The sequence below is a fragment of the Phaenicophaeus curvirostris genome, chromosome 2 (genome assembly GCF_032191515.1).
Source record: "Phaenicophaeus curvirostris isolate KB17595 chromosome 2, BPBGC_Pcur_1.0, whole genome shotgun sequence".
NCBI lineage: Eukaryota > Metazoa > Chordata > Aves > Cuculiformes > Cuculidae > Phaenicophaeus > Phaenicophaeus curvirostris.
Window position 1 is genome coordinate 34,619,690 of NC_091393.1, and position 26,996 is coordinate 34,646,685.

At 40.7% G+C, this 26,996-nt stretch overlaps 1 protein-coding gene across 1 annotated transcript; it reads right to left on the minus strand.

Annotated features, from left to right (window-relative positions):
• Positions 1-1,464: 1,464 nt before the first annotated feature.
• Positions 1,465-26,920, minus strand: LOC138717807 (reticulon-4-interacting protein 1, mitochondrial-like). Its single transcript, XM_069851662.1, has 9 exons — positions 26,692-26,920; positions 23,689-23,840; positions 22,847-22,915; positions 22,478-22,602; positions 17,134-17,182; positions 15,517-15,653; positions 13,168-13,351; positions 11,720-11,812; positions 1,465-1,598 (listed from the first exon to the last, which is right to left on the minus strand). The coding sequence occupies exons 1-9, from the start codon at positions 26,918-26,920 to the stop codon at positions 1,482-1,484; spliced, it is 1,155 nt and encodes a 384-aa protein (XP_069707763.1). The 3' UTR covers positions 1,465-1,481.
• Between the last annotated feature and the right edge of the window lie 76 nt (positions 26,921-26,996).

Sequence of the window (26,996 nt, forward strand, 5' to 3'; positions counted from 1 at the left end):
GTGTTTTGTTCTGGCTTAGACCAGTGTTATGACAAGCTGCTCCTAGGAGCATCCAGGCCTTTGTCTTGCATAGTAAGTATGTTTAAAGTTAACATTTTCATTACTATTGTATTGCCTCAAAGGATACTGGTGCTTTTACTGTCACCACCTTAGAGAAGTGCCTTACTGATCTTCCTCCTTTTGTACAGACGTACTGAAGTTTTCTTGCTCTGAAATGTGCTGCTTTTAGTCCTTCATAGAAAACATGTTGTTATTGGTTCCAAACAGTGGTACTTTGTCGTATTGATGTGCTCTTGCTATACGTAATATAGCATTTTAGAAATAAATTTGTTAGGTAACTTTTTATTGACATTATTTTTAAAGGTAGAAAGCTGACATTTGGACAGTTAGGTTTGTTTCTGTCTTGTGCCCTTCTCTGTCCATAATTCCTCTGCAACAACTAGCTAATGAGGAGTGACTGCCTGGCATGGAATACCTGCAGGTTCTGAGGAACAGATGCTTTTCCTGAAGGTTTCCTGAAGGTTCCGTGCACCTGTACCCGGGGCCACAGTTCACATGGCTGCTGTTTCTGTTCCCTGGTGGAAGTAGCTGCATGACAGTAAATGTGCAGCTCTCAATGAGGTTACCCCTTTCCTTCGATCTACCTGCATAATTGCAAGGGGAGGTTGCTCCGTAGCCCATCTCTGGCAAAATGGTAACTATAAAACCAGCCCAGCAGCCAGGTAGCCCTCAAGCCCTTCATCCACCAGCAGTGACAGGGGGCAGGGAAGGAACAGGCTCTCCCAATTACTGACAAAATCCTACCTAGCCTACCTGTAGGAGCACTGTAGCCAGCTGAATCTGTGCCAGGAGTTAGGCAATTAGAATAATTATCAGTTACTGATTGATTTTATTCCATGCTTCTACTCAGATTAGGTATGCCATGAGAGATTTGGTCAAGTATATAAAGATGAAAATACCAGTCTTGAGACAGCAGTGTGACCACTCAATACTGGAAAAGTTTGCAGGCTCTGAGAATGAACTAGACTGCGTCATAATATGTGGTAATAAAGGTGAACAGAAGTAGGAAGGACCAAAGAAGAAAGGGCAGCACAAGCTTCCCATGGCCAGTTAGATAAAAGTGTGTCTCACCTTTTGAGTACTTGGCTGAAACACCTGGAAAATAAAAGCCTGAAAATGCTGCTAGCTGTCCCTCTTATCCCAAGAGTGAAGAGCATCATGCAAAAGTCACAACTACGTTCTTAACATTGTTTTCACGTAGAAATATCTAAGGGACATTAGTACTTCTTGTCTTTGTATTACATCATTAACAAGTAGAGTATGAAGGAACCAAAGAGGGTTTTCTAAAACAAGACTTTTTTAAAAATTATGTATCCTGCTTGAGCTTTTAAAGAAAAAACAGTTGCTATGTGCAAATTCATGTTAAGGTGTAATTTACCAGTAAAGGGCTGACTGTGGGCAGAATAATGATTAGAGATACTTTATTTTCTGCTGATTACATCGATGACTGTTTTTCCACGTGCGTGTCCTCCTTCCAATTTCATAAAGGCCTTTGGAACTTCAGAAAAAGTGAAGACTTGATCAATAACTGGTTGAATCTACAGAATAAAGAAAAAGTGTCATTGTATTAGGAATAATGTATCACCTTTACAGTTCCAAACCCTAGAAGAAAGAGGGGAGGTTTCTTTATAGTATTTAGGGTAGTTATTTTTAACTTTTTTTCAGGGATCCCTCTGCATGCAGGAGAAGGCTCTTGGCTGCTCTTTGCCCAAGTTTTGAAATATCTCTGCTAGCACAGTTCAGAGCCCACACCTCCAACAATAAAATCAATATGCAAGGCTCTAGCTTCTCAATCCCTTCAAAAGCTGACACTGTGGTTCAACTTTCTCTTGCCTACAATGCTACACTGAAGAAAAAAAGAACATATTTCTCTACTGTTTTCTTGGTTAGACCCAAGAATTTTAAAAAGGTCAGAAATTTTAAACGTACTGTCTACTTATCTGCATCAGTGCCTGCCTTGTCACTCTTAAAAGACTTGGTCACATATTAAGTAAAAAAAAAAAACCTCCACATTGTTGCTGAATCATTTAGATGCACTTGAACACTCAGCCACTGTGTCTTCCAATAGGCATAAATCATTATGCCCAGCTTGCATCAACTGTTACTTTGACATTAATTTTGTAAAGTAGCCTTCTAGATTGTTTTAATGTCTAATAATGAAGGTGAAACTACCCTATTCACTGTCCACATCATTAACTAAGGAGCCATAAAACTATACAAGTGTTTTCTTTAAACATCATAGCACACTGACACAAGCAGAAGAAATCCCAACTGCCTCTGAAAAATACTTGTCAGTGCTGGTCCAAGGGAAGACGCTTTTTCTGTCAAGTTCTGAGTCATCCCTCCAGTGACCAAATTAAACCTGTACACAAAGATCCTCCATACCCTGAGGACTCTCTGGGTCCTGGGGCCTCAACACCAGCCTGATGCATGCTCCTGCATTGATGAACTGACCCTAATCCTCTTATCAGAGGAAAACATTAATGCTAGATGAGTCTGCAGCCATCTCGGTAGTGATGAAGATTTTAAGTAACAGAGCTCCAAAGGCTCCCAACAAGGTCCCTGTTACTTGTATCAGTGAAAAATATCTCCAGGCTTTTTCCTTACAGCTTCTAGCATGAGCACTATCTTGTTGAGTACTCCAGAACTCGTAACAGCCCTCTCCTGGTAGGACATGCATCTCACTAAGCAGAAAAGAAATATAACAGCAGTAAGGCAGCACACAATTTGCCAGCGTCAGAACAGGACCATCTTTCAAAAGGCTTGCTTACTGTTACCAGAAGACAAGAGGTCCATACTCTGACATGCTGTTCAGAAGGTGAACATGTAGCACAACCAAGGAAAGATTGTTATATGCACACATTTTCCATGCAGCAGCACAACGACCAATCTGGTAGTTGTCTGAGCTCACAAAGGTCCTTGTCTCACCTCTTTATTTTCATTTCTACGCAGTGCCTTACCGTGAAGTCCATTAATTGCACTAACATAACTAATATTTTTTGGATTACTGTTATTGTATAAGCAAGACATCAATAATCATACTATTACACTGCAGTATCTCCTAGTCTTGCCATAAGGATTTTCCTTTCTATTTTGTCAAGGCAAGCTTAGAAGTTGTGTGAAATTCCACATGGCAGAAAAGTAAGAATGAGTGAACACCTCCAAACAAAAAGTCTGAATTAGTATCAGAATCACTGTGAGGACAACCGTGGAAATAACTACATTCACAAAGTGCCTCAAGTTTGCAGAGCGTGAGGCTGGGTAATTTCTTCCCCTTGTTCTGCCAGGACAATCTCCACAGACAGATCTGTAGCAGAGAAGCCCAAAAGATACTGTATAACACTCTCTGCTGCTCAACTGGAAAAGAAATGTGGGACCTAAATGACTGAGTTCAAGAGAAAAACCATGTTTGGCCAACACCCAGCACAGAATGGGAATGCCGTCTTGGGCATCAGCAAATTCAGGGACACAGACCCAGGGCAGCAAAAAACAATGAATGAGACAATGGCTTTGGGTAAACCGAGCGTCTGAGTAAACTGCAGGTGCTGTGACCATCAGCAGGAGGAACGTGCTGCTGATCATTGGTGACTGTTCTGAGGATGACCAACTTGCTTTCATAGCAGAAGCCTGGGGAAAAAACAGTTCAGTAACCGTGTTTAGCCATGCACAAGTGCAGCACTCGTACAAGCACTTGTTGTTAATGGAGGTTGCATACAAAGCGGTGCTTCACTTACTTAAGAGAAAAAAATACAGAAACTGAGCCTGCCAGAGCATGGACATAGGTGACCCTAGCAAGGCAAGAGACTGGGAAGAGGAGAAAGGTATTCAGGGAGTAATGCAGTGCACCAGTAAAGGGGATGTGAAGTACAAAGGATTCCAGGGAAAGAGGGAAATTAATTGCAGACACATGCAGCAACAAACAAGAAAAACAAATGAGGCGCTTCTGTGTTCTGTTACCTGCAGTCATTTACTGTAGGCTGCAGCTTATAACACTGCCAGAACAAGGTATGTTAAGTCCTCAGCCTATTAGGTAAAGTCCAAAGCATCGTATTTGAAAAGTGGTGACACGGGGATTCAGAGGAGCCCTGAAATCAGCCTCACAGTTCAAAACTGTGCGTATTGCAGCCACTACGCACTCAAAGCCCATGTGGTACATTGATGTAACCTCTAGCTCCATTTAAATGCTGGCTTTAGGCAGTGCTACAGAGACACATGAATACTAAATTGATGATCCTGGCAATCTAGAGCATTAAACATTTTATCTGGCTGGCTGGTCAGCCCCATTGTCTAAATAACCCTGAAAGGGCTGACCCTGTTGCAGCACAGTGATTCACTCAGCCTTTACCATAATCCACTGACTAAGATAAAATTTCTTCCTGTGAACAGACAAACAAGTAGGGGAGAGTCTGCTGTTTGTTGAATGTGTGATGATAAATGGAGATTAACTGGATAATAAAAACACTGCCTATTTACAGCCACACATCAGTTCCTTGCCAGAGGACACCTATTTGTTCAGGGAAAGGGATTAAACTAAAGTCTGGGAGAGAAAGGCTTAACACACCCGCATTGAAACATTTATGTGAAAACAGATTGGGCCTGAAAGGTATTTTCTTCCTCTTCATTCTCTCCAATGCACGACATACTATAGAAATGAATCTCAGGTCTCTTGAAATGAACTCATGTGTTTGGAAAAATAGAGTAACTGCTGATGCTGATTGTGGCTATCCTACATAAAGCACAGAACTGGTATCCCAGGCAGTCTGCCTCTGAGCGCAGCAGGCAGTGAACAGGCACTGGCAGGTGCTGGCTGGTCAGTGGGAATGCACTCCTGCTAATGCCAAATTCAGGCCCTCCCTTGGAGGTCCCCACTTTTGCAGTAGCAAGGACACAGTCTGAATCTATCAAGAGAAAACATGCAAGAAAATATGAAGGGAATGAAGATGGCTTTGACCCTTATATTAGTAACAAGTCACTCCAGTGAACGCGGAGCTGCTTCCTGCCGCTGGAGGGAGAGCTAGAGCCTTGAAATTCTCAGGAAGCGATGAACCTAGCCTCAGATGCCCTCAAAGCAAGCCTAGCTCAAAGCACTAACCAAGTCCTCTCACTCCAAGGGCAATGACAGTGCATTGGCTGTCCTCCAGGTCAGAAAGAACGGCCGTGTCCAAACTGCAGGGCAGCCTTGCTTTGCAGAGTGCCTCCCTCCCAGCCGCTGACTCCCAGTGCACACACCCTACTCACGCCTTGATAAGTAGCCAGGGGTCTGAGTACACGCTTTGGAAAAGGTACTTGCACATGCACAGAGAGCAGTGCTGTGCTCCACCAGACCTCAAAATCCTCTTGCAGGCTTGCTGTAACGGAAAAGATTTGCTTGCCATCCTGACTAGCTGAGTCAGAAGATAAAGGCTGTCTTCATCCAGAAATTACCATGATGGCCAAATGTGGTATATAAGCACAAACGCAGAGCTTGATGCTCTCCTTTGGCCGTCAGTGAGTCTCCTTTCAATATCAACAAGAGACCTGAACAGAAACCATTACAAAGAACAGTCCCCTTCCTGTACCTGAACATTTACTTATCCGTTTGGTATTTTACTGTCATCTCATGGAAAAAGTGCTGGTTTGGGACACTGCCATTTCTTCCCTTTGACTGAGTATCTCCTTCTCTGCTCCAGTTCCACTCAAGGTGGTCTTAATTCCACCCCTTTTTTCTTCATCTTTCCTCTCCCTTAAAATGTATGCTCTTTCATATTGCTTGCCATTGTTAGGTTCTAGGTTAGGTTCTAACTAAAGACAACAATTAAAGTTCTTGTCTTCTGGAACAGAAGGCTAAGTAGCTTTGCAGCTATACAGTACTATGCTTTTGAGGCACGAGGGCTCCAGACCTGAACGCAGTACTCCAGTGGGATCTCAGCACAGTGGAGTAGAGGGGCAGAATCATCTCCCTTGACCTGCTGGCCATGCTTCTATTGATGCAGTGCAGGATACGCTTGGCCTTCTGGGCCTCAAGGGTGCATTGCTGGCTCACATCCAGCTTTTCATCCACCTGTGCCCCCAAGTCTTTGTCAGGGCTGCTCTCAATCCCTTTATCCCCCAGTCTGTATTGATATCAGGGGTTGCCCTGACCCAGGTGCAGAACCCTGTACTCGGCCTTGCTGAACCTCATGAGGTTCACATGGCCCCACTTCTTGAGCTTGTCCAGATCCCTCTGGATGGCATCCCATTCCTCAGGTGTGTCCATTACACCACTCAGCTTGGGGCTGTCTGCAAAATTGGTCAATCCTGTTGTCTATGTCTTTAATGAAGATATTGAACAGTACTGGTCCCAATATGGACCCCTGAGGGACACCATTTGTGGTGTCAATGTGGACATCGAACCATTGAACACCACCCTCTGGATGCAACCATTCAACCAAGTCCTTATCTACTGAACAGTCCATCGATCAAATCCATATCTCGCCAACAAACTTTAGTACATGTATATATACACACCCACATATATGTATGAGAATACATATATTCATATATGAAAGCACATTATATATTTTTTATATATATTAGAAGAATAGTCCTGCATGACCTGCATCTCCCCATATCTCAACAAATTAAAACACACAAGAACTGTCTTGTTGAGCCCACATTTCACTGTTGTGCTGGATGCAATTCCTTCCTACACTAGGGACTAGAGCTCAGAATGCTGCGACCGACCTACAGAATATGCAGTTACATCAGGCTGAGGCAACACATTTGATTAAATACTTGGCATATGATGAAATTTTTCCAGACTTCATTGTGGTTTATGTGAATTTACATATTCAAACCCTATCCCTCCACAGCATGTAAAATTTACATTGGTCTTCTTCACAGACATTTTATGATGTAATCACACAGCACTTTCATTAAGAGCATACGCAAGCTACCATGTCCTGGAGAGGAGCAGATGTGTTTTAATAAAAATCATAGTGGTTGTTTTGGTGGCCATGACAACTTCCAGATAGAGGTTCCTTTTGGAAGGGAAAGGACTGAACAGAGCTTTTGGCAACCTCTGCTTTATAAAAACCTCTGGACTCTAGCCAACTAACCTGGCAAGCAAAAGCACTGCAACAAGAAAACACAATATTTGTGGGGAAAGGAGGCAGAAGAAAGGTGGGGGGGGGAAGGGGGCAGAGGGAAGGGGCAAGCTTTGAAATTTCACATGAAGAAAGATGATTGGCGAAATCGGCATGAGTGACTAGTGAGTGGGGAAAAAGGACTGATCTCTAGTCAATTTAGACATTTAAGTACAGAATTGGTACCCTAGTGTCCTTTTTCCTGATAGGGAGAGTAAAGCAGGCACCACCCACGGGTGAGTCCTCTCAGGTACCTTAAGATACCTTAGCACAGCCATAAAGATGAAGACCAGAATTACCACAGAGAAGGGCACATCTCGAGACACCAGATCTGAAGAAGGTTCAAGGACTTAATGTGTTACATTAGCTGTTTGATATTCAGACAGATGAGAAATCTGCAATAATTGTGCAACAAGAGTCAAGGAAAAAGTTACTTGCAGAAACTGTAACAAAATAAATTAGAAGCAAATCAATACACACAGGTTAGGATAAAAAGTCAAGAACCTGTAATAACCTGTTTGTAGGAGGAGTGGAAGCCATCTTAAATCATAGCCATCCAAACAACTCAAAACCCAAGTAATGTCAAACTGGATGACCACATTCATTTGCGTTTACTTCCTGAATAGCAAAGGTGAGCAATAGGTAACAACAGAATTCCACATTTTAACAGGGTATCCCAGAGCAAATCACCCTAGGTAGATAAAGGGCATGAGACCTCACGGGTAGATAAAGGGCACAAGACCTCATTAGTAGATAGAGAAATTATAGTAGCAAAAAGGTTATGTGATTTGTACGGCACTGCACAGGAAGAGAGCAGCAGGGCCAAAGAACAGGCAGCACCCTGTCCTCCAAACCAGAACAGCAGGTGCCAAGTCCAAAGCATCAGTGTCTTCAGCAAAATGTATAATCAACACTACAGAAAAATTACATTAATATAGGTATGCAATTGGGGTTTTTTTGTTTTGTTTTTTTTTAAATGTGTGCCTGTGCTGTAACATTTACCTAAAAACCAAACAACACAATGATCTTTTCATTTAGGGATCAAAGGTACTTGTCCTTTACTCTTACTTCTGCAAAACCAACTTTCACCCATCAGCCCATCGGAAGGGAAGAGAATTAGCCCACCATCAATTCTGCGCTCACACACATCTGCACTGCATTTAAATGGCATTGAATTAAAACATTAACCCACATCATATTATGACCCAGCAGGAGCATACAACTTAGTGCTCTTCCTTACTTCACTACAGAGTCTTTTGAGCTTGCCTGACCCTGTGAGGCTTCCTAAAAGGCAAAGCACTCAATTATTTAAGTTAAGAGACTTTCTACAAACTTATCTAGTTAAAAAAGCTTGATATATTTTCACCAAGGAATAAATGACACATCCTTAGAATGGAGTAAAAAGTTAAGCAAGCAGCAAAACCCAAGACTGTCAATGTTAAATTCACAACACTGACCACAAATATGTAAAACTAAACCCTAACCAGCCTTTCAGTGACAGTGCCGGCAGCAGAGACCACTCATGATGCTTCAGCAAACAGTGTGCCAGCAGATCTGTGTCCTCAACTAAAGGCTGTGTTGATTTCAGCTGTCTTTAGATGAGAGCCTTAAAATTCACCAGGAATATTCTGCCATGGGAAGAGATTCTCAGTTTTTGACATGTGTTTCATCAACTCATTTGGTGGAGGCCAGGTTAAGGCAGTCCTTACTGGCTTGTAATTAACCGGCAGAGTTTAAGCTACAACAGGGATTTCCCAGCAGTTTAGAAAATAGCCAGTATCTCTAAAATTCGATGAGGAAATACTTTATTTTCTCCATGACTGCTAGTGTTGCAGCAGCCTCCCAGTCCCTCAGTCTCACAACAGTCTCTCTGCAAAATGTTCAGCTACAAGGCAGAGAAAACAGCTTGTAAACCATACATGGTTTTACAATCCCCAGAACTGAGCTGATGAGCAGGTAAATTACAAAAGGAAAGTTATTCTCCTTCCTTGCACTATCAGCTCATCAAATCCTCTCCTCTTCCTCCCCAATAAAAGGGCTGTTAAAAGAACACCTCATAGCTGACATACTGCAAATCTCTTCCTTGCTGCAAAGATCGTCCATGTGAAAACCAAGTATCTTTAAACAAAATGCCCTCTTTACTTACTCTTCATCCAATGAAGGACTGAGAATCCTTTTGCTTTTGTGAAGGAAGATGAACTCATCAGAACTAAAAGTAGGTGTTGGTGCAAAAGGACTACAAGAAAATACACTGGCAAATTAATCTGTAACTGCTTCAAGGGTATGCTCTGCGAAGCTTCACTTACTGCAACATCCCCTCTTTAAACCATCACCGCTTTTTCAATTTCCCTCATTTAACCCCCCTCATCATTTATGTTTTCCTGAAAAAAAAGACTCTCATTTTCAAGGGCTCTCCAATTGCTCTCCTATTCACACTTCATACAATCTCAAAATTAAGATGTCTTTAACAGGAAAGTTGATTCACTGTAATTTCAAAATAACTAAATCTGCATTACTCAAAACTATTCACCCAAACTTGAGAAGCTGAACTACGGGAGCTCACTTTGCTGGCTTCACCAAGTCTCCTTGTTACACTTTTGCTTTGTGGTGGATTGGTGGTTTTTTTTAAATTCTCATTTATTCTCTCATACTCAAACATAATCATTTCTTTTCACTTAGTTATAGCAAATTATGGATCAATTTCTCCAGTAATTCTCTCCTGCCTTTTTTCCAAACACCTATACTTCTGAATGGATGATCTGTTCACTTAAGAAGAGAACTCTCAAGTCTAGATAAGTAAAGGTCATAGTCTTATTAACATCTATCTAAATGGAACACATCTAGGTCCTATAAAATGCTGATGATAGTTTACAACTTTTTTACAAAATAGAGTAAAATGCTGCTAGAATAATGGTTATGGAAACAGTCTGACATTATGACCTGTTTTTGCACAGAGAATAAGCGATCATGCAAACGTCTTTGTCCTCATGATTGTCTTACAACACAAAGTACATCAGGACGTTCATATATGTATGACGTACCTTTTAAATGACATTACAATTCACCTGTCCACATTATTCGGCAGAGAATGCCGATTAAGCCCTATCTCTATTGCATAAACAAGTGTTTCCCAAGAGGCTTTCATAGGCATATTCTGAATTTGTTTTGCATACAAGGTAGGAGCAGAACACAAAACAAGCTGTGACTGGCTAAGAATCAGGACAAACTGTAAAAACAAAGACAAGGGCATTTCTGTTTCTTCAACAATTATAATTTAGTAGCGTGATTGGATGCAATCACAGGACAAGGAGCATCTTCTAGGATTTCTTTCTTGACCATGGGAAAATGCCTACAGCACTGGACATAGAGTGGTGAAATCGTGTAGCCAGGAACACACTTCACTACAGCTTGTTTGCTTCTACAGCCTCTGTTTATGAGTAAGTAACTTTTTTAGGAGAAACAGACTTCCCACTGGCTCTGTCAGCAGCACTGTCACGACAGAGGAATAGAAGTGGCTGAATTCAGGAAGATGTTTATTCTGATTAGCAGCACTGAGGTGGTAAAATAGAAGCAAGCAAGTAAATAGAAGCCTCAAGCATGACACCAATTCATCTGCTCTTCTCCAAACTCTGGGACACAATGCATAGCGAAAAGGAGATCAAAAATTTTGCTTAACATGCACAACTTTGGAGCACAAGATGGCCTGACAGTTCTTTTAGTGAAACTGCAGTCATGACGAACTCTGCTTCTTCTTCTGCTTAGGTACCACATACCAAGATTAGCAGCAATTGTCCATATTCTCTACTCTGGGAATTTTGGCAACATGAAATTATTTGAAAGAGGACACTGCCAGTACCTACAACACCCCACAGTCCAATACACAGGCAACCAACTGCTGCCTCTCTCTTAGATTTTGTAACAAGCTCATAAATATGAAAAGAACAGAAAAGCAGTAATCTGTCACTTCGTGCCTTTCCCTCCAGTCCACTAAGAGATTCCCCGAAAGCTTATGAACACTCACAATATTCCAAGTCACTGTGCTGAATTAGCACAAATATTATAGTCTGAAGCACTGAAATAATGAAATACGAGTCTGTGACCTGCAATAACCTGAATATTCTAGTTCTGTGCACATTATGGGCAGGACTCCAGATCATCCAGACAAGGCAATTTTGCATATGCAGATACAGAGTCATGTTCATTCTGATCAAATGAACCAAATGAGGCCTCTTAGAACATATCATTTTCAACACCACAATTCGTGCAAAGTGATTCCCATTGGCAAAAATAAACAATCACTGGACTTTCTTTCCTCATAACTCAGTAAGCTTTGTGTTTTTAAAATCAGATAGGGTGGAGAGCGAGAAGACATAAAGAGTATTAAGGTTTACAAACTATGCAAAAGGCAGAAGTTAAAAACTAGAGCGAGTAAATCCTTAACTAGTTTTTCTCACTGTGACTCTTAGTATTTTATTCCCTAATTTGAACTACACCATTTTTGAGTTAAAGCAGCACCTCTCTCAGTACAAATACCCAAATAACCATTACTGACATACCTTTCCAGAATCAACTAGTTCTGCTATTTCATCCAAATTTGGGCCACTTGGCATAAAAAATGCCCACCGATAATGGACTCCTTTGCAGAGATGCTGCAATAAAGAAAACAAATATATTAAAAAATCATGAGAGGAAACTGAAATGGGAACTGAAATCAATGACAAAAGCACTACAGAAGTAACTTAAGAAAAATACATGGAAATTATATGCTACTGTCTGAAAAAAATGCCAACTAAACATGTGGATTAAATGTACAGACAGAGATGTTGTATTACCACAATAGGATCAGGGTGAATTTTGTGTCCAATTGCACAAGTCAGGTAGCTGAAAAAAACAAACACCTTGTCTTTGAAGCTAGAAACAGCATAATTTATTAAGTAAGAGAGAAATGGTACTGTATGTTTATAAATATTCACAATGGGGTGAAATAAACCCAGCAATAATTTAGAATCCTCTACCTCAGTGTCAGTGATTAAATTTTCCACGACCACATCTGTCAAAGTCATCACTTCTCAATGACAGATGGCAGCTTACGAGAAAAGTATTTTGGGAAGATTTCACAAGCACAAGACAAGAGTACCTCTTCCGAGTAAGTCATTACAGGAATAAAAGCAATCATCTGCCAAAGAGGTGATTTTTAATCAATGGCATATAACACTCATCATGGAACCATGCACACTGAGAAATAATATCACATTATTTCTTCTCAGCCTTTTCACTTTGTTTTTGAGCCTTCCTTTGAAAGTATTGGTGCAGGACTTAGAATCTCATTCAACCATGCCATCACAGGAATACCATAGCAACTGCTTGAAAAGCATTTGTTTGGAGAGCAAGTACACATGTTGAGTGAAGAATGAGGACAGTTCTAAAAACCCTCACTGATCTGGCCCCTGGCAGAACACGTTAAGATCTACTTATGAAAACTAGAAAGATCAGTATCACCATCCAGATACATGAACATGAAAGAGATGAAAAGACTTTCTAGCCACCCTCAACCACTTTTATTACCCTCTGGTGCTCGAATAGGATAAAGGGAATCAATCATGGAACAATGTTTTGAGAGAAAGCCTGTCCAGCCTAAAGCAAGAGGCAAAATTACCCTCACTTCAATGAGGCATGGATTTGCTCTGTTTACTATGAAACACTAGCTGTCAGCAGGACTCACCAGGGAGGCCATATGGAAACAGCCACAATGAAAAGCACAATAAGGAATCGAAACTTCAAAGCACTCCACACTACCACATACACCAATCAGCACCATCCCAACGTGGTTTTTTTTCAGTGTAAGAAAGAAGGAAAGAATAAAAACACATCTGAAGTGCACTAATGATAAATAAGGAAAATACGACAGATGTCTCTGGATGAGCCATGTGACTAGACTCTAGGCCACAAAGGAAGCCACTAGAGTACTACGTAATATTAAAGTATATAGGATTTGGTCAAATACCTTTACAGTTTTGGAACCAATAGTGACTCCCGTTCGTAACATGCCATCAGCCACTCCAAGTTTGTCCATGTTGATGAGGAAAGGTGTCACTAAGGTAACATATGTTGCTCCTGACCATTTCTTCAGGAGGTTTAGAGCCCACTTCTCAGTGGAGCCACCAACATTATCTAGGATGAAATCAAATCTGCAGACATGTAAAGAACAGGTTTAAAATCATGATATGGGAAAAGTAATTCCATCATAATTAAGCTAATTCCTATAATAAACTGACTATAGTGTACATTTTTATGTGGCACTGCAATGTAATAAAATAATTTGCATTCAAGATAGTCACACAAAAGTGCCAAGACTTCAGCTAAATCCCAGCTTTACTGTACAATGGGAGTTAAATTTATTGGGTATTGGCCATTCACTGCACAGCAGACACAAACTATTTAGATAACTTAAAACAGACTTCAACTCCAAAAAGCAGATTCTTAAATGCACAACGACATCCTCTACTTGCTTAAAGTCTTCTAGAGCTCTATCTCTTCAGCTTTACCACTGAGACTACTGGAATAGTCTTGAGGTCTGGTCTTAGCACTGAACAATATTGTACGTGCATGTACAAACTCATCAGGACTCCCTGACTAGGAACATCTCCTGTACATGCTGTACTCGCATGAAAGTCACTTCCAGTGGCCAAAGTTACACAAACAAATTGCCATTACGAACCCTTATGTCTCAACATGTTTTCCATGACCCAATGACCTTTCCATGACCTTCACTTCTAAGTCTTTTTTGACCACCTTATTTGTTTGGGTGCTGTTTTACTTCTACTGACAGCTCTTTTTCTTGCATCACCTATTCAACACAGAACTTAACAATGCAAAGAGTCTAAAACCTTCCTCCCATGGAATGAGTGGATGCAGCCCCTGTCAACAAGCCACAGGTTCAGCGTTCTTCCTCATTATCCCAGCACGTGAGCCTGTAACGGCTGATCAGGGCAGTAGGGAGTTATGCACGTATTCTGTTAGATGCACAGCTCATTCTCATTTTCATCTGTAAACTTCCAGCAATCTCCACATTGCAGTAGGTCTGTATATGCACATACATCTAATCTAAATAACCTACAAATAAGAAGAGAAATACTTTACGCAAATTAAATGGAAAATTTCTTATCTCTTGAAAGACAGCTTTCCTGCCTCTCTTCCAAGAATGTGAGTTCATCTTGAAGCTCAGTCAATCTAACAGTTAGCTGCCAATAAAATAAATTAAAATCATAAAAACTAATGCTCCAGGAAAAACTATGGGACTCAAAAAGTCAGTACAACTGAAAAGGGAAGGGAAGTAGGAACAGCCCTCTCTGTATACCTGGCCAATCAGCTTAACTATATCATAAAATTGCGCACTAGGACAGTTCTGTTGATACCTCCTAAAAAGGGTCACTTGCTAGAACTGCTGTATAGCATTTAAGATGTTGATTTGCACATAGGCAAATTTAGAACTTTGCAACTACTAAGTTACTTGCTGCACATGCTTCCCACACAGACAATGCCAGCAGCCTCACAATCAACCTCAGGCCTGCTGATAATCACCACAGTTAAAGGGCGTATGCCTTACTAGCACAGTTATCAGTAAGATTCTTTCACAGACTGAACAGCTTCCATTTTCCCTCCCAGGAAGTTTACTCAATCTAGCTATTTTTATTTGAGCAGCGTAAATACCATATTCAAATACGAGTCACAGCAGACCAAGTTTAACAGATGGAAAGATTACAAAAGCAAGAAAAACTTCAGTTCTAGAGAAAGCCCCCAAGCTAGTTTAAACATAACTGCTGTGACAAGATAAGCATGATTGCTTATCAGAGGCAGTCCTACCCAATGTTACAGAAGAGAAATTTACTTCCAGTTGAGTTGCACAGTGGCTAAAGACCTTCAGGCAAGTCACTTAACTGCTTTGTGACATAGTTCTCCTCCCTAGAAGATCAACTTTATTATTTCCTAACCTCACGCAGGATTTCTGAGACTTATTTTAATTTATTCATGTTATGTACATGCCTCAAGAACCTTGGATGGAAGCTGACAAAAATGTTCAGCTCAGAGTCACTGAAGAGGAGCACGTAAAAGTAAGCTTGCCTCCACAAGCCAAATTAACTGCCTCAGTCTTACAATGAAACCTCTGCTTGCGATACTCATTTGACAAATTGCATTCAAGAAGGGCTGGGATGAATTTGCTTTACAAAGTAACACCTTAGAAATATGGAAAAGAAAACCAGAAAAAGAGGGAGTTCTGATAGACTGGAGTCAAAATGCAGAAGGTCTGCCTGCCAACTCCTTCAACTCAGTATTAAGCAACACAAACACGTACAAGGGTAATGCTTTAAGCTGCTCTTCCAGATTTCCAGATTTGTAATCAATCACATCATCTGCTCCAAGCTTTTTCATCAGTGCGCTGGCATCATGAGAACAAACTGCTGTCACGTGAGCACCCCAGGCCTTCACTAGCTAAAAACAAGTATAAAAATAAAGAAGTCCACAGAATAAAATTTAGTGAAACATTCAGAACAACTTAAAAAGCCAAAGTCTTGTTGTATTTATACAATAAATGAGCACCTTTAGCAGCGAGTGGAGAGACTGTTTTCCAACACAGGCTAATTTGTTCACACATCCCACAGACAAAAAATGATTAGAACTTATCAGTACTTAAGGAGATTTTGGAGGGGAAATGCAGAGGAAAGAGGGTGGGTTTTTTAATGCCATTTAGAAATATCAGGTCTCAGGACAAATAAGGCTTCAAATAAAATACTCGTGCATATTAAGGCTATCTGGATCTGCAGCTAAATATGTATCTAGAGATATTGTCCAAGTTACCAACCTACAAAACTGTCACCAAATCAATCATTAAATATATTAAATATTTAAAATTAAAATATTGTATATTCCTACCTGCTCATGAAGTATTTAATATATCTATCTCACTGTAAATATCAAATACTAACAAGAAAAAGAAGGAAGTTACCTCTGATTTACCACAGGGAGGATGTCAGGTTTTCTTCTACTCCAAAAGCTACAGCAAAGTAAAGGATTTTTGCTACTTCTTTATCTCTTTTGTAATCTCATTTTTCAGTCACAGTGGTATTTTTAAAATGTGTTCCAGGATTAATTACTCAGGATTAATCAGAAAGCTGGTCAGCCTTTTGTACTGATCTAACGTAGCCACCTGCTTCATCACGGATCAAGCCACTAGCACACCACTAAAAATGCTCCTGTAAGCCTCTTTAAAATCCCTATATTTCTGGTCTAGTAATACGGAACACAGTGATGCCATCACCCAACTTCTGTATTTTTTTCATATACTCAAGAGACAGATGTTTCAGTACAAGATGACACCAATTACAATCAAAATCGTCAAGTTAAATGAGAGCACTGAAAGAGGATGTTCCACAATTAATGGATCAATAAAAGAACATGTTGACTCTCCAAAGTTTACAGCTACTGGAATGAAGATGGATAAAAGGGCAACAGGGCACAGACAGCAAGGTGAAGTTAATCTAAGCCACTGTGCTTTACGTACACTACGCATAAAAGCCTTGTGCCTCTCACATCATTTGACCACCTACAACAGTTACGGTAGATGATACATTCTCCATCAGTTTTTCTAATCATGCACCGAGTTCTTTTCGTATTTATGGAGCAAAGCTGACTGATAATGAAAACAGGCTACATATTTCAAGTTATACCAATTAGAGATTTCTTGCACTCAAACTGTGAAATGTAATATTTCACTACCTCTTTTCTTTGGAAGATCCTTTTTCTTACTTTAAACTAATCCAACGTAAAAAATGGAGAGCAATAAATCTGAAAATATTTTACTTTTGTGACAGACAGTGACGTGCCACTATTTCTTCTCTCGGTTCCCTTCCATTACATTTCTTTCATATTGAATGGTTTGAAGATGTATCCTGGGTGTGCTGGTTTATATTACCTGTACAGCAAATGTACCAACTCCTCCTGAAGCTCCTAATATTAATACTCTGTAAGAGAAAATTAATATTAGTAAATAGTTCTTTAAGTAAGCTCTACAGTAACTATGTATTCTAATGCCTCTTATACATCTCTGACAGCTAACTATTTTAAGCAAAATTTGTATCTGTCATTCAATGTTACCTAGTGGTTAACTTTTCAGACAGCCAGTAACATGACTTAACATTGCTGACCATGTTTCCTGTGCCAAAAGCATCACCTCAGCGCAGCCAAAAAGACTGGTGGAGGCGCACTGGAACAGGTTGCCCAGAGAACTTGCAGATGCGCTACCCGTGGAGGTGTTCAAGGCCAGATTGGATGAGGCTTTGAGCAACCCGATATAGTGGAAGTTGTCCCTGCCTGTGGTGGGGGGGGTTGGAATCAGATGATCTTTAGGGTCCCTTACAACTCAAACCATTATATGATTCTATACATGCTTTCCACTAAAACCAGGCAGTGGAACAGTCAGGCAGTAACATATGTCAGGCAAAAGCTCTGTTCCTCTCCTTGCTTTCCCAAACTCAATTGCTTAGCTTGGGACAAAATCATTCAAGAGCCTTTCTGTCTTCCAGACTCCACTGTCATATCTCCTAAAGAAAAAAAATCTGAGTCACCAACATTTTACACAAATAGGTGTTACCCAAGAAAAAAACTGGTTTAGTATCACGTTATTTAGGGAGACTAGGAATATATGGAACATAAATTTCCCATACTGCATAATATTCATCTAGAAGACAAAAATACAATGAAACAGCCTCACCATAAACAAGTTTAAGTTCTAGTAAATTAAGATATATTCCTTTTTCTTTACAAAAAAGGCAGTAGAATTTTTCTAGTTCAGTACATTTCACAAAGACCCCGTAAATGCCAGGTTGCAGAAGCTGACATAGAAGCAAGAAAATGAAAGACTATATTACCAAATTGTTAGCAAGTGAGAGTTCATTTTAACTGAAAAGACTACCCTAAATTTCATTAAAATGAACACAAGTTTAGTGGTACAAGAACCTTACTGCTAGCAGCCTAATCACTGTCCAAAAATGTCAGCCAGGTAGTTTATTAAATAACTAAACTTCAGTTGCTGAACCTACAAACTGTGCTTGGACTTTGAACCCATTTGCTAATTCCAAGACAAAAGGAAGATCCAAGATAAGTCTTGGCACAGACTGTGGAACATCATGTTTCTCAGAACTTCTATTTGCCAGAAAAATTTTAGAAGCTGGTGATGTTCCCACTTTAAATCTCACTTTACTGGATGCTGAAGGAAACTGTTTTTTACAGTCCAAAATTGTACTTTACAATCTGGAATCTCAGTTTACAAGAATTCTTTGAAGTAACCTAAGAGACTTGGTTGTGGAAGCATTTTAAACGCTTCCTCTTTTGTAACTGATCAGATATGGTTCCCCCCTATTTCACCAATCCAAGCTGCAAGAAACCACAATGCCTGCAGCTTTTAAAACTGCCAGAAAGTATTTATACCCAGAACCATGCTTCTAAAACCAGATGTCTGAAGCAACATTCAAATTCAGATTTTATTGTACATGAAAAGGCTCAGGAATACTACACTTGATACTGGGCTAAGACAATCTTTATCCTTAAAATGGGCAGTCACAAATCCTTTCAAAATAACGATGTCAAACTGCCCTTCCAATTTTACTCTTTGATTAAAGGGCATTTCTTCCACTACAGATTTTTGGAGAAAGCTGTTGTTTTAAAAAATTTGCTCAGCAGCTAGGTAACAATTTCACTTTCGGGGAGCTGCTTGGCTAGAACTTTTTTTTTATTCTCCCTTCCCTTGAGTAAAAGCCCTTGAAATTCTAAAGAGAGAAATACTTTCCAAGTCTGGTTTATTCCTATGTTGTGTGAGCTCTTTTCTCCCAAACCTTCAAATTATTACATTTCTCTCCATACACTGTGATTTTAAGACTGCTCTTCACTTCAGAGACAAACTATGTCTGCACATTTGCCACAGCTCAACAGATCAGTGCTTTTGCAGCACTGACAGCAAGACATTGTTTGGCACAAGGAAGCAGGTGTGGGCGTTTAAAGGTGGAGGACCTATTAGGACAGTACTGAAGGACCACAGAAGGTAAAAAGTGCCCAATCAGGCAAGATTTTGTTTGCATTTCCTTGGGAAAACACAGCCAGGAGAAAGCAAATTGGAGAAAATACCTGTTTCACTGCAAAGGTGAGCCTAGAAGTACACTAACATATAAGCATGTGCACAACAAGAGAACAAATCAACAAATTATTTGACCTAACATAGGTCCAAGAGAACCTGTTCTCTCAAAAGAACAAAACATTCATACCCCATGGCTTTGCTCCTTTCTGACAAAGGCATATAATTCAATCCAGCACTCACCAAGCCCCATATGAGGCTCTAGTGGTTCAAATTATGAGACAGTCAGCAGATCTCTCCAGATAAGCATACCATGGGATTTGAGAGTCCAGCCCTTCTCTCTGGGCCCTGCTCTGAACTTCAGCACAGCCACAATCTAGCATAAGAGAGCCAGGACCTGCTTCAGCTCTGTGTCATTCCCAGAAAGACAGAGGGGGTGAGGAGTACTTGTACAGATCAAGCATTTTCTCCAAATTATAAACAACTAACCATTTTCAGTGACTCACCTACATGCCAAAAAAACCCAAACCCAAAAAACCCTAATTTATATATACATAAATTCCATTTGATTATGCCAGTAACATTGCCAAGAGATTTATTCCTGTATGAAGAAGCACCTACCCTACAAAAAAGTTTTACAACTTACGCTCACCTTGTACTTCAACAGATAAAATGATAAAATGCACAGAATTTGAGAAAAATATTTTCTTGGTGTATTGTATCATTCAAATTTTTGTTGTAACAATACAAACCAACAGTGTATGCTTAACAGCTTATAGTAACAGAATCCCATGTCTCTCCGCAGCATACTTACATGCATAAAATACTAACTCTGTATTTATATAAAAAACTTTTACTTAATATTAACATAAATGTTTTCAAGAACTTCTCAAAATGTCAGGTTTGGTTTTACCATGGTTTTTTTGTGACTACAGTAAGAAAGATATTTAACAGCTCTTACTGAACAAGCAGATCCCCTTTCTATTGAAAGAGGACACTTGCACATATGAGAAACTCTCCAGGTATCATCTACAGAGAACTTCAAAACAACAAGAGTCACTCTGAATATTTTGGGTAACAAGAAGATTCACTTTTAGCTTGTGCAAGAATATTGACATAAATTACAGTGGTATATGACAAAAGTTATGGAGAAATGACTGGAGTTACAGTGATGCCAGAAACATCATAATGTGAGCACACTTCAGGTAACTTGTAAGAACAAAATTTGTGAAAGTGTGTGGAGATGCAGCAGATCCTCTAGTCAGATCAACATATAGTCAGATGTTGGACTGTTAGCGAGTATTTCTGGTTAACCCACCCCTCCACCTTAAAAAGGCAAAGAAAACAATACACACCAACAGAAAAATAATGCTGTTTCTAAGATGTCTTAACACTGCAAGTATCAGTGAAGTAGCTTTTGTCAAGGAATACAGCTGCTCTCAAAATAAGACACACTCGTGTGTACACACACCCTTCTACATAGCTATTTACATACACCTACAGGAGACAAAAAGACCAACATAAAATCACATATGCAGGTAAGTTCTTACCAAACATTAAATTATTTCAAGATATTAAGAAACATTATGTAAATTCTTGTCTTTTGAAATCACTCGTCTTTTGAAATTATTGCCTCAAGAAAGTCATGTAACTTTCACGGAATATACTTTTGCACAGCCCCTCTAATATATTTTCTGTATTTTTCCACAAGAAATTTTTCAGAGGGGGGAAAAAAAAAAAGATCTACCGTCAGTTGTCACTCTCAGCTGTTTTTAAGATTCAAAACTTCTAGATGGCAAACATCATCATTTTATAAGTACATTAAAATGTCTTTGCTGACACAGTAATTAAATATTTATTTGGAACATAAAAGTAAATGTTAAGTGTAAAGATACAGTATAAATGCAGTCTGAATTTCACTTTTAACAATCTAAACATTTACCTGAAGACTGGAAAGATACTTTAAACAAGTCCAGCCTACCAGCATATCTTTGGGTTTGTTCTATTTACACTATGAAAGTTAAGACAATAAAAAATTGTAAACAATGAAAAATAAAAAGGAAGGCAACATATCTGGAATTTTATCAGTAGCTGGAAGTTAATTTCAATTACACCCCTCTGAAATTGCTTTAAATTTTGCAGTTACATTTTCTCAGATTATCTTTAGAACAAAAAATTACCTGGTATTTTCATGATGAAATTTACCGTGACATATGAACAACCACTCACATCTTCTAAAGATGTGGGTTAATGTCAATAAATCCAGTGTCCTTTGCAGTGTGTTGCGTTAACAACTGTAACACCCAAAATAAGATGAGGTCAGGCATTTAGATTCCTACTCCCTAGTAATTACTTTATGACCTAAATTTTTAGTGCAGCACAGTTATTTTAATGATTATTTTTCAATTACAGTATTTTTACTTTTGCTCTTTCCACTCCGAACATTGTGCTATCTATTTACACAAACATCCAAAAGCCAAAATAACTGCAAATTCCAGTTATCAGGAGAAAAATGCTTTCTGCTCTAATCCATTTTTCTTCTTCCATTCTCTATCTGCCATTGTGAGATTAACAGGCTGATAAACAAAGCCAATTCTTCTATTTTATATGGCTGCTCATCTTGCACGTTTTATTCTTCTCTTCTGCATTCCTGACCTCATCAAAGTTCTGGCCCATAAGTCAAATGAGAGACAGTCACCTGCTCATTTTTTTCTAAAAAACTAGGAAACCCGTCTGCTCCAAATGGCCCGTGCGTGAAGGAACTGAGTGAACCACACCTCTGTGGTTGGTTGAGAGGGCTTTCTGCAAGTTGGCCAAAGTAATTCAGAGAGGACATTACATTTGCATAACTGTCCCAGCAGGCAGCAAAGTCCCTATAAATTCCCAGAGATACCACTCTGAAATTCCCTACATAGCCCTATACATCAGATATACATTGGACTACCTCTAAGTAGTCACTACATAGAGGAAGCAAGCAGCAGGTGACTGGGTACACTTCAGTTAAGGTCCTCATCTGAGTCTCCCTCTAAAGGCCTCTCTCTCAGCCTTGTGTAGATTGAACATTTTTGGGCTAGCTGGTCTTTGTGAATGTCAGGATGCAACAGTCTTCATCACTGTTGGGAACTCTTAGAAGCAGCTAATCAGTATCAAAATGAAACACTAAGTTTCAGCACAAGAATTACTTAATTACCTTTTCCCACTACAATTGCTTTGGTTCAGTCCTCCAACCTGGTGAACTGCAGACCAGGCTGTGAGACCCACATATGGCAAGGAGGCAGCTTCTGTGTGACTGAGACTCTTTGGCTTAAAAGACACCTGAAATAAAATCAATCGCATCCAAGTCACACAGCAGAACCTATGTGATAGCAAAATACTTAAACAAGTTTTACTGAACTGCAGATTGTGTACTACAGATTTTCAACAACTTTTCATAACTAGCTAGAGCCTAAATCAACCCAAGCACCAAGCAAGTCAGTTGCTTAGATACCAAAGAAAAAAAAATGTCAGTCTTTAGAATTGCAGGAGGGTTTGTCTGTTAGCCACATTTTTGAAGGTTTACCTCGTTTCCACTAGCTACCACAAACTCTGACAGAGTGCCTTGCTTCCATGGAGGAATTGCTGCCCACACCTAAAACCAAACAGAAAACTATTATCCAGTTTTGTTACTTTGCACATGATTGTACCTACACAGAGAAGTTTTCTTCATTAAAGAAATCTTTTTTCCAATTTGCAGTATGTGTTCACTAAAGCTTGTCAGAAATGAGTTTAGGTTATTCTCTAGACAGAAAAACATCACAAGACTAAATGAAGGACTGCAGAGCTATGAAAATAAATTGTACCATATTACGTATAATACATAATTTTTTTAAAAAACCCAAACTACTTTCATACCAGGAAAGCCTATACTAGAGGAGGGGTTGGGTAGAATCAGAATTTGCTATACTCAAACTGGTGAAATACGAAAGCAGCTGATGACGGTGAACAATTCCACTATTTATATGGGGACTCACCAAGTGGTTCTTGTGCTATACCAGAGTTCCTATCCTAAGTAAGTTACTAAAGGAAAAAAATAAATCATAATCCCTTCCTGTTAGAATTCTATCTTCAGTCAAATATGATACAGTATCTTGAGTGTGCACTTAGAAACAAATAAACTCCTTTCTTGCTACCACCGAAATGGACCAAAACATAAAAAACAGAAGGTAAATCAACTTGAAGAGGCAAGTCTGGGAAAGACAATATTTTGAAAGATAAAAAGGTAGGGAAGAAAGCACTCTAGGAATTTATTGCCAGACAGTCCTCATTCAGAGTGCAGCAACCCAATTTTCTTAAGAGGAAACAAAAGCTGAACATCTCGTAGTAAACTATGTATTTTAGAAACAAAGGAAACTGTGGTACCACCTCATCTCCAGGTTTGAAATAAGACACACTGAGTCCACATTCCATAACAACACCAGAGACATCTCGACCAAGTGTCAGTGGAAATTCAGTCTCCTCGCTTTTGAGTTTCAGGGGATCCCGCTTCATATTTAATGCGGTTGCACCATAACCACCTGCAAAACATGAAATTAAACAAGACATAGTGTACTGATTTTTCATTTATTAATGGAACAATTCAATTTAGAAAGCACTGTCTGTACGTAACGTGCCCCATTACTGTTTCAATGTCAGCATGCAAAAAAACCCAAACCAATCCACAATATTTTATACTTCTACAGATTTTACAAATAAAAAGTAAATCACAGTTCTGGCTTATTTGATCATTAAATTTCTCTCCATTATAAAAATACTTTGTATGGGATAACACCGTCAGAAAGTCTAAGTCTGCTAGAAACACTGTACTTTCCAACAGCATCATGTAGCTAGGAATACAAAAGAACTCTAAGTTTTCCATTAGCCTTTTCAAATTACATACTGTAAACAAAGCAACATGAAAATAACTGTAAATACTATTAAGGCACATATCAGGTGAGTAACTTGAACTTCTATTCAGTATGCAATAGCTAAATGCTGCAAGTTACTCATCTAGTAATAGTGTTCAGTCTAAAAAAAGTCAGCATTCGTCCAGGTATACCCTTTCAAGTGTTTGCAGAAGTCTGCCTAGGTGCCCTATTATGCTAGAAAGTGGTTTTATACTGAAAAGAAATGGACGCAAACCCAGGCACCTTGAAATCAGGGTGCAAATTTAGTTTCTTCAAAGTACTTTTATATGACTCAAAATAGCAGCAGCCCCACAGTTCCAGCAGGTCATTCAACTAGAATCCCTAGATAGCAGATGTCCCATAATCAAACTTACAACTTTATATGAAGATTTTTTAAAAAATTAATTAATTAGAGGCCCCAAACAGAAATTACAGCTCTGTCAGTAGGCTTCCTCCAGGTATCTCTGCATGCACTACTGAATCTGATTTGATATGCAAGGTCTTCTCAACATGAAATATAAGGTCTTCTGCTACCACAACTTCCTTCTTGTGTTTCAGACCTTGAAACCTGTGGAAAGAATCCAGCTCAATGTGTCAAATACAAAGAGTTAGTCAGTCAAAAGATGTAGATTTCTGGCACCAGATGCTCAGATGCTAATTCAGGAAGCAATGGCATGACAAGGGACAACGTGGTTCAGATCAGCTCACACATGCCAACATTGAGGTCACTGACCTTCAGCCCCATTATCCTCAAAGAGATGGGAAAATCCAGTACCTCTCAGGGGCAGAGCTGCTCCTTGGACTAGTCTCTGGACCAAGAGAATGCCACCAACTCAGTGGTGGGGGCAGGGGAGATGGCCAGGAAACAATCCCCACCACAGTCATGCTACTAACAAATCATAAAATCATATAATGTCCTGAGTTGGAAGGGACCTACAAGGATCACAAAACCCAAATCCTGTCGTAGGTCAACCCCAACACTCACACCATGTGTCTGAGGGTATTGTGCAAATCAGTCTAGGCACCACAACTACCTCCCTGGGAAGCCTGTTACAGCGCTCCATCATCCTCTGGATGAAGAGCCTTTTTCCTAATATCCAACCTAAACCTCCCATGGCACATCTTCCAACCATTCTCTTGGATACTATCACTGGTTGCCAGAGAGGAGAGCTAAGTGGCTGCTACTCCTCCTCCCCTTGTAAGGAAGCAGTAAACTGTGATGAGGTCTCCCTTCAGCCTCCTCTTCTTCAGGCTGAACAGGCCAAGACAGCTGGCTTGAGAACCACAGGCCTGGGGGGCGACAGCAATAAGTGACTTGGATTAGAAGTGCGCCCTCTCAATAAAGACACTCCTGTCTTCAGAAAGACAACGGCTTTTTGTATTGCTTTTCCTTAAGAACTTAGAATCACAGAATGATTTGGGTTGGAAGGGACCTTAAAGATCATCCAGTTCCAATCCCCCTGCAACAAGCAGAGACACCTTCTACCAGAGCAGGCTGCTTAAGGCCCCATCCAACCTGGCCTTGAACACCTCCAGTGATGGGGCATATATGACTTCTCTGGGCAACCTGTTCCAGTGCCTCACTGCCCTCACAGAAAAAGATTTCTTCCGAATGTCTAATCTGAATCTCCTCTCTTGAAAAAACAAGTTGTAAAGAGGTGGTTTCCCACAGTGCCCAGATTGACCTGAGTTCAGAGGGGGCCCTCTCACAGAATCACTAGGTTGGAAAAGACTTTTGAGATCATCAAGCCAAATGGTAGCTGTCCACTACTAAACCATATCCCTGAGCACCTCATCTACCTGTCTTTCAAATACCTCCAGGGATGGTGACTCAACCACCTCCCTGAGCAACCTATTCTGGTGCCAGATAACCCTTTCAGTGAAGAATTTTGTTCCTGATGTCTAATCTAAATCAACCCTGCTGCAACTCGAGGCGCTTTCCTCTCGTCCTGTTGCCTGTAACTTGGGAGAAGAAACCAACACCCACCTCGCTACAACCTCCTTTCAGGTAGCCGTAGACAGTGGTAAGTTCTCCCCTCAGCCTCCTCTTCTCTACGCTAAACAACCCCAGGTCCTCATCAGACTTGTTCTCCAGCCCCTTCACCAGCTTCGCTGCCCTTCTCTGGCCACGTTCCAGCACCTCAACGTCCTTCTTGTAGCGAGGAGCCCCAAACCGAACACCGAATTCGAGGCGCAGCCTCCCCAGCGCCGAGTAGAGGGGCAGAATCGTTTCATAAGAATCACTAGGTTGGAAAGGACCCACTGGATCATCGAGTCCAACCATTCCCATCAGCAGCTTCCCTGCTCCTTGCTGGCCACGCCGTTTCTGACACGGACCGGGGCGCCTCCTCGGCCTGCCGGGCACAGCGCGGGCCCGCGTTCAGCCACCACCCGCGGGCCCTTCTCCGCCAGGCAGCTCCCCAGCCGCAGGCCCCGGGGCCGGGGCCGGTGTCGGTGCCGCCCGGGCGGGCGCGGCACTTACTTCTCATGCTGAGGTCGATGGGGTTCAGGCTGGCGGCATGAACTTTAATGACGACCTCGTTGGGGAAGCGTATGGCGGGGAGCCCCATGTCGCGGGTGAAGCGCAGCGCCTCGTTGCAGCCGTACCGGTCGATAACCCAGGCGGGCATGGCGGAGGGCGCGCGCGCCGACACCCGCAGCGCGCGGCACGGGGCCCTCCCGCCCGCGCGCAGCGCCCGCCGCCACAGCATGGCCACCCACCGGGCCCCCCACCCGAACCCCTCCGCCGACCCGGGCGGGGCGGGGCGGGGAGGGACGGGGGCAGCG

What these genes read in the sequence shown, in the direction of transcription:
- LOC138717807 (XM_069851662.1), bottom strand. Translation starts at nt 26,920, where the DNA reads ATGCTGTGGCGGCGGGCGCTGCGCGCGGGCGGGAGGGCCCCGTGCCGC. An exon ending in CATCGACCTCAGCATGAGAA is followed by an intron (nt 23,841 to 26,691) that starts GTAAGTGCCGCG and finishes CATGTTTTGCAG; the next exon opens with GTGGTTATGGTGCAACCGCA. An exon ending in AACTAGTTGATTCTGGAAAG is followed by an intron (nt 1,599 to 11,719) that starts GTATGTCAGTAA and finishes TTTATTCTGTAG; the next exon opens with ATTCAACCAGTTATTGATCA.